Below are 17,217 nucleotides of genomic sequence, written 5' to 3' on the forward strand. Positions count from 1 at the left end.
AACTCACAGGCGTGGGGGTGGTTGTAGCGTCCCCGAACCCATGGAGCGGGCCGTCGTTTCTCGGCGAGAGATGCCGGTCGGTGTGTTCAACCACAGGTCTTAGTAATGAGCCGAACCATCGTGTTTGAGCCTCAATACTGCAATAGGAGTCTTGATATGATGGGTTAGTCTCTGTCCTATTCGGTTGGTTGTAACAGCTTACCGCAAGAGCCTCATAGGGCTTTGGCTGGACAGCAGGTGAGCACTGATCTACAAGATGGCTGGAGGGCAGTCACGACTGAACATGTGTTCAACATCGACCATTTTCTCTGAACAAAAGTTCACTGGAATCTTATGCGAGACTTCAGGCAAACAACAGTTCGCTAGGGATAAAGAAAAGCACTTCAAGACAGAAAGAATCAACGGAGGGCATTTGGTCGTTGGCAAATTGGCTGAGGAAAACCGCAGCACCATCCTCATAGGTAGTTGTTTGAAAACATGCCTCGTCATCTCGGTCTGCCAACGCTGTCCACCCCGCGATATCCACCTCTCAATATGACAAGCTGGGATGTTACAAGTCGATCAGCAGGGTCCATCTGGTGGCTCAGCCAACTTCAGTGCATGACCCCTCGAGCGGCCGCACGAGCCGAAACGGTTAGACCACCACGAGAGGGCATAAAGTCGCGCCAAGCATCTCACCACGTATAATCCTCACGACTTCAGTTAGCCGTATACAACCGCCAAAAGATCCATCAGCATGGTTCATCTAAAGATCTCCGAGACACGACGCGGAAAGAGCGGGCGTTTGACCATTCTCGTCGAGTTAATGAATACTAAAAGGGCGCGAAAACCCCCGGTTGCCTGCCTGGCGAGTTCACCAATCCTGAAAATCGCTCATATACATTTTGAAGAAAAACCCTCTTTTTTAACCCTCTGTTTTTATGAGAAACTCGCTTGGAGGCCTCCCGAATATCTTGCGGGATACCCAGTTCGGACAATCATCGAGAGATGACGCAGACGATGGTTGTGTCATGAGGGATAATTCGCCGACACATCCACCACCCGCGCCCACCGATCCGAACCGGCCCCTGAGCGAGCTATCCTCAACCCGGGCGACCTGAAAAGCCGGCCATGCGGGAATTTTTCAGACATCACTTCCAAGGTAACATTTGCGTCGGCCTCTTTAGCATCGACGACTGATCATCTCGTGCTAACGAGGGCAGATGGTCTGCAACGGATTCAAAGTTTATGCTTTCCGGTCTCTCCGTCCAGCAGCATCGACGCGCAATCGTCCGTGTCCCGTGCCCCCCAATCGGACTCAGAGGCAACCGAAGACGGCCTGCCAACGGACGAAAAGCAGCGGCCCATCCGCTCGAGGACGCGAGGGACCTTGGGGCTTCTGAGACACACGATGCTGTCGTCCTGGCTCAACGTGCTGCTCGTCTTCGTCCCCGTCGGTCTTGGGCTATTCCTGTCCAATGCCAGCCCAATCTTGGTGTTTATTTTCAATGGAATCGCGATCATTCCGTTATCAGCGCTGCTCACTGGTGCGACTGAGAAAATCGCAAGCGATGCCGGGGATACGATAGGCGCGTTTCTGAACATCAGCATAGGAAATCTCGTGGAGTTGATCTTGTTGTAAGTGCCCCCTGGACCCGGTCTCTCGGTATGAGAATTAACATCCGTTCTCTTGGTAGCATGTGAGTGATACTCTAGTAGCAGCGATTACAGGAACTAACAGCTCAAGCGTGGCTCTCAAACACAATCAGATTCATGTTGTGCAGGCGTCCATCCTTGGTTCAATGCTTGTGAACCTTTTGCCCATTCTCGGTACGGCCTTATGTGTCAACGGCCTATGGCATGATGACCCGGTCCTCAATACAACAGAGACACAACTTTTGAGTTGTCTACTGTTCGTCTCTGTGTTTGTCTTCCTCATTCCGGTATGTTGAACTTGAGTATTACATTTGAGGGCATCACTTAGACAAGGCAGACAGCGTTCTATCACACCTTCAACGACATCGAAGACGCCGGCGAGGCAATTCTGAAGATGAGCCGGGCATCAGCATTGATGGTACTACTGATTTACATACTCTACTTCGTTCACGAGTTCAGGACGCACTCTGCAAACCGTTCATATCACGCAGCCCCGACACACTCCTTCGACCTGGAAAGCCTCCCCACCTCCCCGACAATAGCGCCACAACATGCGAGGCAGCAGGTTCAACAGGCTGTTCCTTCCAATCAAACGATTCGCTTCGCAGACGAAGGGACACCAAAGAAAAGTCAGGATGCACCTGATACAACAGGATATTCATCGCAGCTGGACGGAAACGAGGCATCTGAAACCGACTCGGACGATGACAAACCAGACGAGCGCCGTGGTCGGGAGGCTTGGAAGTCGCGGAATGCTTTTGATCGGCCTAGCTCTCAACATTTCATGGCGAGAACGCACAGTCGGTCGCTGTCACTTTCCGGTAGCTCTCGCTGGACAACGTTCAGCCGAGAGGGCTCTTCCGTCGGAATCGAACATCGAAGATTAGTCAGGTCAGGACTCGCCAACCTGCAAGCTCTTCGGAGTAGCCATGCAAGCTTAGACACCGCCCAAGTCGGACAAGTTCAGCATTCAAAGTCCATCATGGAGAGGCTGGTTCCCGTCATGATTCTCATCATCAGCTCTGGATTGATGTCCATGTGCGCCGAATTTCTGGTTAGCACGATCGACGAAGTAACCCATCAGGGGCATCTCTCCGAATCCGTTATCGGCCTCATCATCTTGCCAATTGTCGGCAATGTCGCCGAGTACGTCACCGTTGTGACGGTGGCATCGAGGGAGAAGCTGGACCTTGCCATTGCCGTCGCCGTTGGGTCCTCGATCCAGATTGCCCTTTGTGTAGCGCCCTTGACAGTGATCTCAGGTTGGATTCTCTCTAGAGACCTATCTCTCAGTTTCACTCTCTTTGAGGTCGCCGCGCTGATGGGGACAGCACTCTTGGTGAATCTGTTGATACTGAGCGATGGGAACAGCGTCCTGCGAACAAGCGGACTCAAGGGCGGTCTCATGTGCGCGTGCTATGTCATCATCGGGTACGTCTAGACTCTTGACAAGCATGCCAAGTGACTTGCTAATAAGGAACAGATTTGGAGCATATCTTTCTCCGGAACTAGACGGGTAGACATAGAAATAGGGGAGGTCGACTTTGGCCCGCCTGAACGGCCCATTGGTCTCCTGGATATGTGATTTTGCATAATAAGTAATATAAAATAGCGACCCGATTGATCCAGTTGTCTCGCGATACATTTAACTTGAGATTCGTTTTATTAGCTGTGTCACTGATTGGGCGAGGCTCTCCAGCGGTATATGCAGCGTACTTGCTGACTGACCCCATAGTTCTTCCGTCTTCGAGCGAGTCCTTGTTGTTCCCGTGATCCTGCAGTAAAAATGCCCTGTTATAGCCGCCGAACGCCTGAGTGGGCTGGTCAGCTGTTATCCTGGCTTACGGGTTGTGTGTAACAAGACGCTCTTAGCGATTGGCTATATCTGATTTATCTTCAAGCAAATCCTTAAAGCCTGGCCCCTCACTCGATTGCGCTCGCAGGCCTTTATCTCAGACCACCCGGCGCGCATATACGCAATGTCGCAACCGCAACCACTTCGACGACGGAGTCTCCCGCTGCTGCTGCCGTCTAGCAACATCTAGCTTCAATTAATAACAGCAAAGCCTATTAGTAGTAGCTATAAAAGGAACTACTCCTTACTAGTATTTACTTCCTAAAACTAGATAACAGTGTTAAGGCACTACTTATCAACTTATAGACAGTATCAGAAGCAGGGCAGCCAGATAGGACGTATATTTATATAGGCGTTAGTTAGGAGCAATAGGACGTTCTACGCTAACACCCTTTAATTAAAACGGTTCTTTATCTCTAACTAAGAGGCGTTATTAAGGGTAGGGTCTTCAATAACAACCTAGTAGAGGTATGGTTCAAGTAGCTCGGCATATCGACGCTATTTGAGTTCATCATAACAGAAGCTCTTGAGCTGTCGAGTTAGCAGTTCCCGAGTTCGTCGTCGTCATAGATGCAGCGGTAGATGACGAAGCCCCACGTGTGTATCCCAAAGTGCGGGCGCGTCCGAAGTTCTCAGATTCCATATTGTGCCGGCGAGGTGCTTATCTGTTGGTTGGATTTGTTGGAAGAGGGCGGTCAAGGCCAAGCCGGGCATAGTTGCGATGGACATTGCTTTTTCTAGCCGACGTACAGCCAAAGTACTACGCCCCTGCAACAGATACCGAATACGTGGTAGTTGTTCTGCAATTACACAGGCGATCATGAGACTCTGACTGGACGTCGCTTAGAATGCCACAGCTCTAGCAAGGACTTTAAAGGTTTCACTGAGCTTGCCTCTGTCAAACTGCGGAAAAGAAAGCGGAAATGAATCAATCCATTAATTTCATTAATAATCTCAATGGATGGAGATTATTTGCTACGACAAAGTCGGACATGTTTAAAATGCTGCAAAAGGTGTGTACCAAATTGCGTTAGTCAATCAATCAAACCCAGTGAGCCAAACATATCTAGATGCTCTGCTAAGCTCTAGTGATTGCAATAGGGACCAGTGCAACTGTAAAAAATGCATAGCACACAAATTACATACAATCATCGAGAAAGAAAAGTATCCTTATCTATGTAGCTTAATGTATCTCAGTCTTGCCGTGCAGATAAAATGTGTCCGAATACCCATGATTGCATCTGCTCACCATCTTGTAGTTAAAATTGGCTCTTTCTAACGTTGGTGTGCTCTAGTAGCCGTGGACATCCTTGATCGGCAAACTTACGCCATGCGTTCGGGCAAAGCAACCAATCAGGTAAAGCTTAAATCACGCACTGTCGGATCGAACCTTGACTCATACGATCAAAACTTCAAACCCAATCTTTGTTTTCCACAGCCTGCCTTCGTGCTGCCTTGAAGGTCACGACCATAGTCGGGTTTCTTATCTACAGCGGAAGGATTCGCGACCGCTATGATCTGAATACGTCACAACCATACTCAACTTTCTACCCATCAACCTCATACCCTCACAAATCAAGTGGATGATCTGCATTGACGGCGACACATGACAGTCAGACAGTATGCAGTGGCTTTCACAGGCGGAAAGGTCCTGTCACCACTCCCCAACCAAGGACTCTACCCCGCCGACGTGCTAGTGTCCCGCGATGGCACTATTGCCTATGTCGGCCTTGAGAACCGCGACGAGGTCGCAAATGCCGACGTGGTCATTGACGCAGAGGGGAAATGGTTGCTTCCTGGCTTTGTCTCTGCCCATAGCCATCTATGGCAGAGCAAGTTCGCCGGACAAGCCCCCAATAGCAACGTGACTGAGTGGGGAGACGGGATCTATTCGGAAGCCCGCGAGTTGCCAGCATCAGAGTTCTATGACCTCACAATGCAAGGCGCGAGAAACCACGTCCGAAAGGGAATCACGACTGCTTTCAACTTTACGTTTTCCGCCCGCTTCCGCGAGGGCCAAACGGACCGGGCGCAGTTCGAAGGGGCTCTGGACTCTGGAATCCGGTTCTTTCATGGGTTCAACATCGGAGCCATCAGAGAAACATGGACTCCAGAGTTAGCCTTGAAGCGCGCTCGACTATTTGTAGACTGGGCGTCTACCTTCAGCCACTCAAATCAATACCTCGGCACCATGATTGCACACCACGGGATCAACTACGATACGGACATCAACACACGCATGGAGGCTGAGGTCATGCGAAAATTGGGCCTGGGGGGACAAATCCACTACTTGGAAAGTCCCCGGCCAGTAGATGTCAATCTAGAACAGTCCCGCTGGAAGTGGCTCAGAGATGCTGGTGCAGTCAACTTGAAGCTTATCCTAGGCCATTTCCTCCATCCAACCCCCGACATTCTTGACGAGGCTTCCTCATCCGGGCTCAAAATGAGCTGGAATCCAATGTCCAACGGACGCCTCGGGTCTGGGATTGCCGACATTCCCACATATCGAAGACACAATCTCCCGATCGGCATGGGTGTAGACGGAGAAGCGAGTAGCGACCGGAGCGACCCGTTCGAGAACATGCGTGTGGGCCTGTACTCCGTAAGAGGCAAGTATGAAGACCCGTCGGTGTTGGCTCCTCAAGACGTCTTTCAGATGCACACGCTGGGTGCTGCGGATGTTTTGGACGTGGTTGATAAAGTCGGAAGCCTCGAGGTCGGCAAGCTGGCGGACATCGTTCTCCTTAACCCCCCTCACATGGGCCATCTAGGGGATCCCGTATCGGCCTTTGTTTTCTCGTCTGGGGTTGAGGATATCGAACGCGTGTTCATTGGAGGAAAGGAGGTCTGGCCGCGGACTCCTCCACTTGCGGAACCCACAAGCAACTGGCCGGCTTGGGAGTTTTGATTCGCACAAGACACAGAGCGACAACGAGACAGAGTCGGGGTTGTTAATAATCAAGAAAGAGTTCATCTCCCGAACTTGTTGCGGATGTCAGCAAGCCCGGGGAGAAAGTCTTAATCCCGAGCTCGGCCGTGGCGAATCCGAAAACTTGGCGCGGTCCCGCGGCTCAAAAGATCGTCACGCCACAACCCGACATTGCGGTCGAGAATGCTGGGGAACCTGGCTCAACCACGCTGACTCGCCCGACCAAACTGATTTCGCTACCAATTTTAGACTTTCTTCTTAATTGCCTTTAAATGGATCAGACAAGCCATTTAAGGTTTCCCGACCCGTGATACAAGCATTCCACTAAACTCGAGACGAGAATTCTAATCCACTGCGTTGTTGGTGCAACTTTAGACGAGCAACTTTCGAAACTTCTACATTCTATACGCGGCTTTTACGACTGCATGCTTGCAATGACGTTTGTGTAACAGCGCCCTATTGATGACGCCTTTTAGACTAGGCTGCGATCTGCAAATCTGGAAGTCTCCGCCTAAACCTGACGACCATGCTGCAACTTGCTCAATCACAATGACTCGCTATGTCGCTGTTGTCAATACGAGTCAACGCTTCAGTGAAGACATCGCCAAATCTGATCCACAGATGACTTGCGCCCCGTATCAGCCAAAGGAGCCAAGACATCTGCAGCGGAGCAGATGTTGATCCCAATCCTCAAGAGTCGTCTTCCCTGGACTCCACGCAAAGCTCAACAGACAACAGCATTGCAGACGATGGTTCATCTAAAAGTATTAATACGGACCAGCAGCGTTACCAACTGACAATGAACTTACTCATCATCACCTTCAGACACTCAAACACTTCCAACTTCTAGACACTCCTTCAACTTCAATATCAAAATGCTTTTCCAGCCGACTCAGCTCGTCATCCTTGCCCTCGGACTCCTGTCCGCGACCGCGACCGCTGCTCCCACCGAGATTGAGCACTTGGAGGGCCGCGCCGAGGTCAAGGACATTGGTGCTTGCTACAGCTCCAGGTTCACTTGCGCCTTCCAGGGATGCCTTGCTGGTTACACCTGCTCTCAGCACACTGGAGGCACCAGCTACTGCTGTGTCAAGTGGGGTTGTGAGTCACGACCTCCGCCCTACTACTCGTCGAATAAAACTAACGCACATCAGAAACTCGCATGTTTATGCTTGATTACCACACTTTTAATAGCCACAGGTGGTGGCTTCGAACTATTCAAATGATACCAAGACCAAGCCTGTACATACTCTAGAATACGGTCTAGCTAGTAATCTGCCCTTGAAGGGCGCTTCAGAACTTAAACCGCTGAGGCCCTGCGATACAAACCCATGACTGCGGGGGATTTCTTTCTCGCAATTGACCCACATGGATGACTACCTGACAATATGGCATGACTCCCCACTAGCATCTGCCCTTGAATGCGTTGAAGATTCACGAGAGTCAACCTAATTGTCAAGGCTTTCTGGGTCTTGCAAGTCTTCGTCTCTCCGCGAGTTGTCCTGTTCCCAACCCTTCCGATCATCTTTGGGCATCCTAATAAAGCCAAAGTCCAATACCAATGCCGCCGCAGACAGGGCCATAGCAAAGTACAAGGCGGCGCGAAAGCTCGTGACGTGACTTGCGCCATTCTTAATAAGTTGCGACTCAATGGTTCCAGCAAAGCCGAGGCCTAGACTGTTTCCATAAAGATTTAGCGTGCCGATCAGGCTTCCAGCAACGCCTTGCTCTCGCTTTCCAACGCTGTTACTGGCTATGATCTGTGCAGCCACATAAACGAAATCGGGGCAGAGAGATCCGATGAAGATGGAGGGAAACGTCTGTGCCCAGTAAATTTGCTGCTCCGGCATTGTTGCCAGCAGCAAGCATGACACGATGGAAGCCAAGATCCCGATTGCCATGATGCTCTGCGCTTCGATGCGGGGGATCAACCACGCCGCCAGTCCAACTGACATTGAGGCGCCTACAGCGTAGGGAATCCATCCTATGGCAACATGAAGGACAGTCCAATTTCGTAGGAGCTGTTGCCAGGCGACCATGTACCACAGGCTGATGCCAACGGACATGTATGTGAGCAATGCCACGAATATTAGGGCCGTAAATGTTGGGGCGGCGAAGACTGTCAGGGGCATGATGGGTTCCTTGGCAAACTTGCTTTCCCAAACCATGAAAGCTATGAATAGGAGAAGGGACACGATGATGGTGGAGATGACGGACGGAGAATCCCATCCAATAGATGGTGACTGGCTGAGTGGTTGTTAGATGGCGCTTTTGAGAGAGCTTAGTTATCAAACTTACTTCCAAGCGAAGTTGAATAGCAGCAGGCCACCAAGACTGAATACGATACCCAGATAGTCGATACTGCCCCCCTTATCCACAGGCTCGTCATGTGGAAGCACAAGAAACAGGGATCCAAACATAACGGTTCCCAAGATAGCGCTATCCTTTGTCAGGTCGGTCCTGTTCAACCATGGGTTAAAAAACTTACATCACTATGAAAAACCATTTCCATTCGGTATACTCTAGGAATACACCGGCTAACAGAGCTCCAACGAGTGCGCCACATGGTGGTGAAGCTGCAAAAGCGGCAAGCGTGATGTTTCGGCTCTGTCCTGGCGGAATCATGATCGTGAGGACTGCAACAGCGTTCGGCATGATGATACCACCGCCGATTCCGGTCATGGCCCTCATAGCCACAAATGACTCGTAAGTCTTGCAAAAGGCGTTTCCTAGAGAAAAGACGACAATAATTCCACCGCCGAGAAAGAGCATGTTCTGATGGCCATAGATGGCCCCGAGTCGGCCACTTATTAGGACGAAAGCGCTTTGAGTCAGTCTAACACAAGTCTGTCAGCTCAATGCATATCATCCAGGCGTTTGGGATGCAAGACGAACGAGTATGCCGCCCCCATCCAGTTAGCCTGCCCAGGTCCAAACTCTCGACCGAGCTCAGCGCTGAATTGAAATCCGCCTGCAACGGTAGAAAACATGGAGATAAACTGGATAATCGTCAGCGATGATCAAGCACTGCGGAGGGCAGCCTCACTTGTGTCAAGTTGCAGAGTATCACCAGACATGTAATGACAATTTGTGAAGGTTTGCTAGGTTGCGGTGCCGTATCGATTTCAAAAGTGGCTCTCTCTACGGGAGGAACTTGTGATGTGGCCGTGGCCACGCGGTCGATAACGGAGGCCTCGACGTCGCGAGATGCATCTTTCGTATCCTGATCCTGAGATACGCGTGGTAGGATTGTTGTTGATTGCATTGCTTGACAGAGGCCTGGAATCATTTAGTGTAGTGTTTCTAAGGGGTAAAGAGGTATGAAGGCGAAATACGAAGGTGCGTTGCTTCCCTCCCTGTCTTGGACTGTTGCTCGGTTTTTTACTTCATTTCTTACTCCAACCTAGGAATAAAGGACCAGACGTTTCAATTATGGTCAGTTTGATGACCAATTCGAATAATTCAAAAATGACCTAAGACGAGGCATGTCTATCTCTATGAGGTAGTGGAAGCCTATGGCACAGGAATGCTCCATTTGGACCACAGTGTTTTATTGGATACACCGAAAGGACGTCCCAAATGGGTTAAAGTTGCCGATACACCAACGAACTGGATGTTGACTTTTAGGCGGGGAAGCGGGGCAGATATTCCAACAATAGCCACACCGGCGGCGCCTAATACCAGCATGGTGCGTCCCGGGGTGGTAGGATATCAGAATTTGCTGCATTTCTGCCTTCTCATCGTTCCAGTCGATCGGTGCCTGTCTACTTCTCGCGGACGAACCAATCATCAACACGTAATTAGCATCCTCATTGTGGAATTCGTCGTGATAGTCAAAACATCGAACAGTAAGACTCCGCGACGCGCAACATGTTCGTTTGCTCATGTAGATTTCCTTTCCTACTCTCCATAAAGTCGTCGACAGGATCGTTGGAGCACGGTATCTGTAATCTTACTTGAGTCTACCAAGAATGATCACCAGTCATCGCTGCAATGGGAATTCTAGGACATGATAAAACATCACGAATAAGAAAGAGAGTCATCGAGATAATAATTCTTCGTTTTAAGAAATCATATGCCGATTAAGAGGCGACTAAACTAGGTCCACAGGGACGTACTTCGACCAGTCTCCCTTCGCCTTGAGGAAGTCCAAGGGCTCCATGTGCTCAACCGCTCCTCCGTAGGGCCTGCTGACGTACCAACCGAGGAATCTCTGGATTCTTTCTGGAAACGTCTCAAGAACTTCAAGTGGAATGGCCAAGTACTGGTTCTCTTCCTGGCGACACCAGCCCGGAGTGGAGAAGGCGCTAAGAAGAACACTCGGGGCCGAGGAAGTGTTCGAGGTCACACCATAGTAAACGGACCCCAAGCTGTCGAAAATTGTCAGTGAGCATATGATCTTGTAAAACTGCAGCCAACGGGTATGCGAACTTACCAGAGAAGAGCATCACCCTTGCGAAGCTCTACGAGCGTCTCGTCATCGTCCGTAGGGTCGCGAATGTCGTTCCATCTATTGGACCCCAAAACCACTCTGATAGCCCCGTTTTCCTTCGTAATATCCGTAGCGGCAAACGCGATGCCGAAGTCCGTCTCGCGCTTTGCGGGATGCTTGGTGTGGTGGCACTCATCTTGACGGCGGAGACCCCATCCCGGAAGGCCGGGTTGCGCAGTCAGAGCTGTAGTCATCGAGACCTGCGGCTCGGCAGTGGAGACCGTTCTCTCCTTTTCGTAGTAGATGACACAGGTATCAGTAAGGAGACGTTTGGTGAGTTCGATGTACAAAGGATTCATCAGCATCTCGGTGGTGAAAGTTGAACTCTTGCCGGCGAGACCATAGACCCGGCTGTCAGAGATGGTGCCAAGTTCGGACAGGGCTTTGTCGACAGTCTGGACGCTGGCTGCGCCTTCGATGATGACAGCTCCATCGCCTTTGATGGCCTCCAAGACATCGCCTGCGTAGGCAGTAGGGGAAAAACGCTTAACGGAAGCCATAGTGTCAAGATCGGGTTGGTTTGGGAAGAGCTTAGCGAGACGTGGTAATGATTGCGACGAGAATGCAAACTTAGTTTCAAACAGATGTTTTGGACATTTTGATGTTGTGATATGAATAATTATATAGGACCGTAGGCTGTTTGGCAGACCAAGACGGAAAGTCGTTATCTTCAATACTTCGCAACTTGATGCCAGTCTAGCAGTTGCCCAGTGTTTTCTGGGCACAACGCGGAGCTATCGCTTAGGTTCGCTTAGGTCTGTTAATTCACATCGCCTTATCAATACCCAGCATAGGTCTAACTTGCGAGGCCTACGGATATTCCCGATCAGTATTTCGCATTTCGTGGGGCACCTGGTCTCGCAGATGAGTGCTTCAAGAGCCAGGGGTGTGTCTGGGTCGGTGTTATCGCACCCAAAACCCGGTTCCTAGCCTAGCATTGCCACTTTGGGAAGTGCAACCGCGTAACACGCGACAAGCCAGTGGCGCTCCAACCAGGCCCGCACTTTGGACAGACTAGCCGTGCAAATCGAAGATGGCAGTTGTTCTTGAATCTATGCGATTGAGAGAACGATAAATAATGAGGCTTATTCTGTACGAAATGACCTGTGAAAACTCCACATCATCAGCTCGCTAACCGCCGCACAATACAACGTATCAATTGCTACCTTAGATTTACATCAGTCTCGTTGTCAACATGCCCAACCCTCCTCACCAGGCCAAGAACCCGGAGATCACCTCCCTCCCAGCGACTGCTCCGATTGAGGAGATTGCGAATGTCATTCGGCGAGATGGCGGCATCATCATCAAGGGTTTCGTGACCCCAGAGGATATTGATCAGATGGATGCATAGTCTGCTCCCTGGTTCGAGAAGCTAAGGACGCTCAAGTACGAGGGTCACCTCTTCCCCCCCTCGGACCCTCCTCTCAGGTATGGCAGTATCAAATCTTTGAACAGACCACTTTTGATCCAGTTACTGAGTTTGCTTCCGTAGCAATTTTGCGGGCAAGTCCAGGACCTTCTCCCACAAATGCATCAATCACCCCACCTACCGCGACACCGCAAAGGAACTGCTACGAGAGGTTTCGTAAGTCTTCCCATCACGCCTTCGATACTTTGCGTGTAAGCTGATGTTGACCCATACAGGCGCCCATTCCGTGACGGCAAGAGATACGAATGCGTCTCGAACCCTGTTCTAGCAGTTTCGGAGGCCTTCTCTCGCGGCAAATCTGCCGCTCAGCCCCTCCACCGCGACGACATGGCCCAACACTTTGACCACATTGAGGGCAGTGGCGAAAGCAGTCTGCTAGGTCTCTTGGTTGCCGGTACCGTAAGTGAAGTGCCCGAGGTCCCCTCTGACACTGGGAACGCCACTAACCATCTTGAAGCGCTGCATCTACGAGAACGGGGCGACTCAGATCATCGTTGGTTCCCACAAGTGGCCCAAGGCTGATCAGAGGGGTCCTGCCGATCGCTCGCTCTGCTCCACCGCGGAGATGGACAAGGGTGATGCTGTCTTTATCATCGGCAGTGTCTGGCACGGTGCTGGTGCCAATCAACTCGAGAACGAGAGAAGAAATATCTACTCGTGTCACATGACCCGCGGATCGTACCGCGCGGATGAGAACCAGTATGTTGGCATCCAGCACGATGTCATCAAGACGTACGAGCCCCAGGTTCAGGCTCTTCTGGGATACTCAATCAGCGAGCCGTTTTGTGGCCATGTCGATATGAAGGATCCCATTGAACTTCTGGGCAGTAAGGAAGACCCATTTCAGTATGGCACCTTTGAGGGCAGGCCTCTGGCGACTACCGTCGCGGCTTGAGGTAATACGGGATGTCGGGCTGGAACTGAGATAGATTGAGTAATTCAAATTTAAGGTTCTGAGACTTTCACTATCCCACATGTTTTGGTCTTAAAGAACCTTCATCCAAATGTACTTTAAGGTCTAATTATCTTGTCCAACTGCAATGCGAAAGCGATCGGGTATTCAGAAACTGCCGATGAAAGTAGCATTGGATTGCTAAAGTAAAATATTCAATTCCATCCCCAGATTTTCCATGACAGTCCTCCACTTGGCCGTGCCGGAGCCATCGCTGTCGAAAGTTCCCCAGAGACTTTGAAGCACTAACACTATTGAAAGTGGTGCAGTGAACCCCAACGTAGAGTGCATCTTCTTGAACGCATTTTCACAAGTGGATCTCGCAGTTTCTGTCTGCGCATGAATGGCAATCATGAAAGCCGGCCAAAGACATGCTTGAAGCCAGGACAGCTTCTCAAACGCCACCAGAGATACTTCCACGCATGCTTGAATCCAGGAACTACTGGAGCTCAGACCATAGATCTCGTGATATACATAACACAACATGCCTTGCTTCCAGATGCTGTTGAAATGTTGAGTATCATCCATGTACCCTGGAGTCACTGAGGCAACACCTGGCTGCCAACCTTCGATCTTTCTCACCACATCCGCAACCTCGGGCATCATTTGCAGAAGCTGTTCAGTGCTGTCGGGCTGAGACTTAACGTAATGGACAGCGATGGAGAGATCGGCGACTTCACGCAGCAGAATATGCATGCTGTAGTCTGGCATATTTGCCCGCCAGTGGTGTTGCTGGACCATGAGATCGGGGATAGTGTTGAACCGAGGTTCTTGGACTAGAGAAGACATATTAGAAGAGACCATGGAGCAGAGGCCATCATCTTCTTACTTGGGAGTATCTCAAGGGGCGCGAGATCATCCATCATTTGGAGTTGCTGGGTTCCTAGGAGGAGTGTCCGCCCCATCGTCGACATCCAGTTGTACTGTATTTGCACACACTTCATCTCAGAGCTGACCTGGCCTTTTGATCTTGACAGACCCTGTTCCAGTAGTCGACGGCATCCCACCAACTTGGAACTCCATGAATCCATCCCAGTGCCAATTACCTGGGGTATATTGTCAGTTGAGTGGCCGAGATACTGAGACCCAAAAAATAGCTTACGTCAAAGATAATCGACAAGAGAACTGTAGCCCCTAGGCTCCAAATCTCTTCGTCTGCCTGGAGCGCCTCGCGAAAAGAGTCCCTCATATCTGCTCGATAGGTCTTAATCGTGTCGTGGGGAAGATCGCCAAGTTTAGTTAGATGAAGGGTCGATGCGAAAAGGATGGCGTTACGGAGGGGTCGAGAGCCTCTCGCCAATGCCCCGTACACGGTCTTGTATGGATTGCGGTAGGGCTCCACTACCGGAAGAAGTCGTGACGCAAGATTGTCGAGAACTTTTGAGGTCGTCAGCACCAACTTCGGAATCAAAGAAATAACCGAGTAGGCGATTGAAGGACATCTTACAGTGTTGCAGGAGGTAGACTTCCGAAGGCCGACTTGACCGAAAGATGGCCAGTGGTGGACTTGTCGAGCGCACAGGCCTCTGATCTCTGTCCACGATTTTGCCATCGCGTGCTCGCTTTCCGACTTCATTTGCTATACCATCGCCATCTGTGCCTGTTCTTTGTGTGGGTTGTGCCAGGGCGGCTGTCTGGAAACAGTCCCACGGCATGGTTGAGAACATTGACTCGTCGAAAGTGGTCCAGAGTGCCGAACCTGCCTCGATATCTTCGGGACTTGACATCCCGGCCAAATTTGCATCAGAATATACTTCCCACCACCTGTCCATCACACACTTATCTTTGCCCCCTCTTGGGGTATCTGCGTGATCGGTAGACTGGTTGTGAGATGTAGCAGAAGATGGGTCTATGCTTGCGTCGTCATCCGAAGACCGCCCCAAGTGATTCTGTTCTTCTGATTGCTCCTTGCGCAGTGTTTCTTGGCCATCAGCGTTGGATAGGGTTGTGGGTGAGTCGCCAACGCTGGCTGATGGCAGGGAAGCACAAACCACAGCAGGGGCTTTGACACTGGGCTCGATAGCCGGGATGTTCTTCTGCGGTTGAGTGGCATTCTGCGGCTTTGGCCCACTTGCCGCCTGTTGCGACTCATTGGGCTGTTTGCGACTGCGGCCTTGCCTTGGACGGGATTCGTTTGGTGCTCCTCTCACTATCTTTGACACCATCTGCATATGTCCATGAGACCCGCCGCGCGAGGTGAAGTCTCCTAGTTTGACCCCATACCCCCCGCATTCTACGCCTCTCAAACGACAGTTGAAACACCCCGGTTTCCCTTCATCGCACTTTTGATGCCTCTTTCGGCAGGTCCAACAGCCTTTGTTGAAGGTTAGTAGGGTTGGATAAGGAGCGACTGATAGGTAAGGCGAACCGCTTCTGGATCTTCTGGTGTTCATGGCTGGTAAGGGGGCGATTGAGTGGGATCTGGGCTTACGGCGGCTCGGCTTGATTCTGTAGCTTTGTGTAGAGGAATGCAGAATGTATGTTTGAAGTTGGCATCCAGAACGGCACAGAAGCCGTTTCCCAGAGCCGGATAAGACAATATCCAATGCGGCTACACTCGACGCAGCGTCAGCTCCATAATAGCACGCTAGGGCTACCGATACCCGCTGAGAACGGATACAGGGATGCTTATCAACCCCGCGATCTGGTCACAAAGTAGGTGCTTAAACTCATCCGGGGTGTGGTTATCTGGCCAACACATAATAAGGGGACTTCGTAATCTTCAATGTTCCAAATAACATTGGCCGTTGAGAGGCATTGCCCCAGGAATCGGCATAATGCGCAGCCAATCGGAACGGCTGCAAAGCCTTTTAGCACTGAACGGCCACACATGGTTTTCCCTAACGCAGATAACATTAACGAGATAAGCATGCAGCATCCATGGATCCTGCTGATAGTCAACTGAAACCTGATCGGGACTAGCTTTCGCAGAGTTCATGCCTGTGATGCCCTAATCCCTTTCCAGTAAAATTAGTGCTATCCCAACGAAAAAACGTCCCTATCGCAGAATACAACGAACAAGATTGCCAGCTTGAATGTCTATCACGACTGGCTTCACATGTCGCATCCCGCAATGATCCACACAGGTCTTGAAGCAACAGTTGAGTATTGAGGTGATAGGATGCTTTTGAGTAAATTTTGTAGAGCATCAAATAGACATGCTCGCCGACGTTTGAAATCCTGTTGATGATCAAATGTGTGATTGAAACCTGTAAAGGAAGTATTACAAGCAGCCGTTAAACCTCTTTGCAGCAACTCTAAACAGCCAAAATGTCGCAAGTTGAAACCCCCAGCGACCATCTTCCTCATACCTTTGGGTTATGGAGTGGAATCAGCATAGGATGGCTGACTCTGAACGTCTTCGGAGGCATGTCCTTCATACTCTTCGTTGGGCTTTCAGCGGGAGGTATTCCAGCTATTCTTTACGGCTTGTAAGTTAATTGCGAGGTTTCTACAGAAGTAAGCTGATAGAAAACTAGCATTGGTTCCAGTATCTGCGTGCTACGCATCATCATTACCTTCGCCCAGTGCGCGGCCCGGTACTCTACCGCAGGTAAAGCTCTTTTCTTTACTTCCGACCGACAAGAAAATGACACTAATATCATCAAAGGGGGCGCCTACCACTATGCAACCTTCTTGATCCCCGAAAGATACCGCCGTCAATGTGCCTATCCTCTCGGATGGCTCAACTACTGTGGCTGGGTCTTGACGCATGCTGCTTGCTGCGCCATCGTCGCGACATTGACCCTGGCACTGGTCAACTTATGTCAGCCCGAGTTCGACGTGACTACAAGATGGCAGCTGTTCTTGGTATATCTCGCAATGGTGTTCGGATGTTGTTTGATCAACCTATTCGGGCTGAGGGGAATTCCCACACTCGAGCTGGTAGGATGTATGTTGCTCTGACAAGGTTGAAATTATGAAT

The 17,217-nt window shown here is 50.6% G+C and overlaps 6 protein-coding genes across 6 annotated transcripts; 4 read left to right on the plus strand and 2 right to left on the minus strand.

Annotated features, from left to right (window-relative positions):
• Positions 1-2,617: 2,617 nt before the first annotated feature.
• On the plus strand, positions 2,618-3,155 carry COL26b_009846 (uncharacterized protein; the record flags this gene model as incomplete). The annotated part of the gene is made up of 2 exons (XM_053182561.1): positions 2,618-3,066; positions 3,119-3,155. The coding sequence occupies 2 exons, from the start codon at positions 2,618-2,620 to the stop codon at positions 3,153-3,155; spliced, it is 486 nt and encodes a 161-aa protein (XP_053033467.1).
• A 1,941-nt stretch (positions 3,156-5,096) lies between these two features.
• COL26b_009847 (uncharacterized protein) lies at positions 5,097-6,398 on the plus strand (the record flags this gene model as incomplete). The annotated part of the gene is made up of 1 exon (XM_053182562.1): positions 5,097-6,398. The coding sequence occupies one exon, from the start codon at positions 5,097-5,099 to the stop codon at positions 6,396-6,398; it is 1,302 nt and encodes a 433-aa protein (XP_053033468.1).
• An 896-nt stretch (positions 6,399-7,294) lies between these two features.
• Positions 7,295-7,645, plus strand: COL26b_009848 (uncharacterized protein; the record flags this gene model as incomplete). Its single annotated transcript, XM_053182563.1, has 2 exons — positions 7,295-7,520; positions 7,614-7,645. 2 exons carry the CDS (start codon positions 7,295-7,297, stop codon positions 7,643-7,645), a joined length of 258 nt encoding a protein of 85 aa, XP_053033469.1.
• A 222-nt stretch (positions 7,646-7,867) lies between these two features.
• On the minus strand, positions 7,868-9,191 carry COL26b_009849 (uncharacterized protein; the record flags this gene model as incomplete). Its single annotated transcript, XM_053182564.1, has 3 exons — positions 7,868-8,666; positions 8,718-8,879; positions 8,908-9,191. 3 exons carry the CDS (start codon positions 9,189-9,191, stop codon positions 7,868-7,870), a joined length of 1,245 nt encoding a protein of 414 aa, XP_053033470.1.
• A 1,321-nt stretch (positions 9,192-10,512) lies between these two features.
• Positions 10,513-11,411, minus strand: COL26b_009850 (uncharacterized protein; the record flags this gene model as incomplete). Its single annotated transcript, XM_053182565.1, has 2 exons — positions 10,513-10,789; positions 10,855-11,411. 2 exons carry the CDS (start codon positions 11,409-11,411, stop codon positions 10,513-10,515), a joined length of 834 nt encoding a protein of 277 aa, XP_053033471.1.
• Positions 11,412-12,106: 695 nt separating this feature from the next.
• Positions 12,107-13,235, plus strand: COL26b_009851 (uncharacterized protein; the record flags this gene model as incomplete). The annotated part of the gene is made up of 4 exons (XM_053182566.1): positions 12,107-12,261; positions 12,404-12,496; positions 12,556-12,739; positions 12,798-13,235. The coding sequence occupies 4 exons, from the start codon at positions 12,107-12,109 to the stop codon at positions 13,233-13,235; spliced, it is 870 nt and encodes a 289-aa protein (XP_053033472.1).
• Between the last annotated feature and the right edge of the window lie 3,982 nt (positions 13,236-17,217).

The sequence above is a fragment of the Colletotrichum chrysophilum genome (genome assembly GCF_026319265.1).
Source record: "Colletotrichum chrysophilum strain AFK26 chromosome Unknown scaffold_99, whole genome shotgun sequence".
NCBI lineage: Eukaryota > Fungi > Ascomycota > Sordariomycetes > Glomerellales > Glomerellaceae > Colletotrichum > Colletotrichum chrysophilum.